The 2,122-nt window shown below is 36.1% G+C and overlaps 1 protein-coding gene across 1 annotated transcript; it reads right to left on the bottom strand.

Moving 5' to 3' along the window:
• Positions 1–648: 648 nt before the first annotated feature.
• Positions 649–1,293, bottom strand: LOC110036167. Its single transcript, XM_020740552.1, has one exon. The coding sequence runs from the start codon at positions 1,224–1,226 to the stop codon at positions 804–806; it is 423 nt and encodes a 140-aa protein (XP_020596211.1). The 5' UTR covers positions 1,227–1,293; the 3' UTR covers positions 649–803.
• Positions 1,294–2,122: the final 829 nt, after the last annotated feature.

Raw genomic sequence — 2,122 nt, 5'->3', positions numbered from 1 at the left:
TGAATTATAAACAAGATGTACACGAACAACCCTTCATTTGATCTTGTTTGGCTCATTTTAATTCGAAATAAATAAATTATATGTTTTACTTATATAATAAAATAGCCTTTATTTATATCTCAGTTCAAATCATAATACCTGGTGTGGTCATGTGGTTCTGTGCTTTCTATTGCATGGAATTGTTGCAAGTTCTAATTTAGCATCTTATATTTATTTTTTAAAAAAAATTTAAACGACCATATTGTTCACGACAACTTTGAACAAGCAGATCACAAATCAAACCTGAACTCGCTCCAGCTCAGCTCTGTTATAGCCCTAGAATCACAATATCTTAATATTAAAAGAAATAAATTGTGAAATTGATATCAAAATGCTTTCTTTTAATTGTTTATATATCCTAGAAACTATAACCAGAGAAAGAAAGAGAGGTTGAAGAAGATACAATTGGGAAAGATCTACCTGAAGCTACACGAAGCCATGGAAGCACTGGTTCACATCTGCAGAGATGACAACAACACCATTGGCCCCCATGACAAACTCCTCAAGCAAAGCTCCATCCCCTGAGTTCATGGCGGAAACAAAGAAACATGCGCATTGTTTCTAATTAAGAATTCAAGAAAGCCGGGAAGAAAAACGATAGAGTTAATGTGCAGCAAGAAAGATAAATTTTCATTAAAAAACACAACATTACAATAAGATAAATTTTCAGAATACATCATAAACTAAAACTACAATAACGAAGCAACATCATCTTCTAACTAGTCTATCGCTCCATCAAATTGATTTCTGCTCTTCATCTTCTCTTACAGCTCAAAAGCAGAGGCTTCGAAGCTGTCGGAGAGTCCGGTACCAGTCTTGAATGTCAGCTTCTCAGAAGTGGGCTTCTCAAAATAAACTTCGACAACAGAAAGCCATAGCAGCAGCTCCTTCGTCTTCACGCCGGTCATCTTCTTCAGCTTGTACTTCTCCACGAAGGCCGTCACCTCCGGTGCATATGACACAGCCCTCTTTATTTGCTTAAAAACGTGATCTTTCTTCTTCTTTTGTATCAGCCATATGAAGCCGGCTTCGCGATTGTAGCCGAATTCCTCAATGTCTTCTAGGGGAAAGAGACCTTTGGGGAGGCAGAGCTGTTCTAGCAGTTCGATGGACTTCTTCTTGCAGAGTTCGTCTCCTCTGTAAATTTCAGCACCTTCGCGGTGGTTTTGGATGGTCTGAGATGCCATTGTTGGATTTAGAAAGCAGAAGAAGCAGAGGAGATTTAAGTGAAAATAGATAGGAAGCAGAGGAGAAAGGAAGTGATGAGAGGGGAGGAGAGGCTAAGATTGGTATTTATAAGAGCCTTTGTACTTGCTTAGAAAGAAGGCTGTTGACACTTTGGTGTTTCCGAAGTTTGAGGAAAGAAGAAAGTCAACAGCGGCGGCTATTTTTTAATATTATTGCTAAAACAGTGGCTTTTTTCATAGTTTTCGAATTCATTTTTTTATTGGACTTCTCTTCATGTCTTGGATGTGGAATGGGTCAAATTCTCCGTTATTTAACAAAAAGGTATAATATTGGTTAAATTTGAGAATTTATTTTGATGTGGCCACGAAAAGGTATATTTATCGCAGCTTATCGTCACAGTTGTTATCGAGCCGAGCTTTTAAATCTGAAGCGTGCGAAGTTAAATCTATCGATTTATAGGATTTACTAAATTCAGGTTTTAGGGATGAAATCTTTTAAATCTGAATTCATCGCATTCCATAATTTATTACTCAAAATGACTCTCAAACACAATTTCATTTAACTTGTCGTCATACAATCTCATATAGTTAAAAAAAAATATTATGACCAATCACCGGCAGCTACTACGTCTTCTGATGATTTGTATGTCTGTGGTTGACCTTCCGAATGTGCAAGAATTGTGGTGTGCACTCAAATGCCCTAAAAAATATAGAGAAATCAACATAAAGAACACATGGAACGCCCGAAGGGCAATGATTGGTGTTGGATGCAAAAGGTTGTTTTTTTAAAATGTGAAAAGTTTGGGTCCAAAAAGAAAATATGAATACCTTTTTTTCTAAATAATAATTGAAAGTTATAATATTTTAAAAACATCTTTAATTAAACAATTAGTCTC

Source organism: Phalaenopsis equestris, unplaced genomic scaffold, assembly GCF_001263595.1.
Source record: "Phalaenopsis equestris unplaced genomic scaffold, ASM126359v1 Scaffold203316, whole genome shotgun sequence".
In the NCBI taxonomy this organism is placed as follows: Eukaryota; Viridiplantae; Streptophyta; class Magnoliopsida; order Asparagales; family Orchidaceae; genus Phalaenopsis; species Phalaenopsis equestris.
This window is presented reverse-complemented; position numbering and strand designations above follow the sequence as displayed.

What these genes read in the sequence shown, in the direction of transcription:
- LOC110036167 (XM_020740552.1), bottom strand. Translation starts at nt 1,226, where the DNA reads ATGGCATCTCAGACCATCCAAAACCACCGCGAAGGTGCTGAAATTTAC.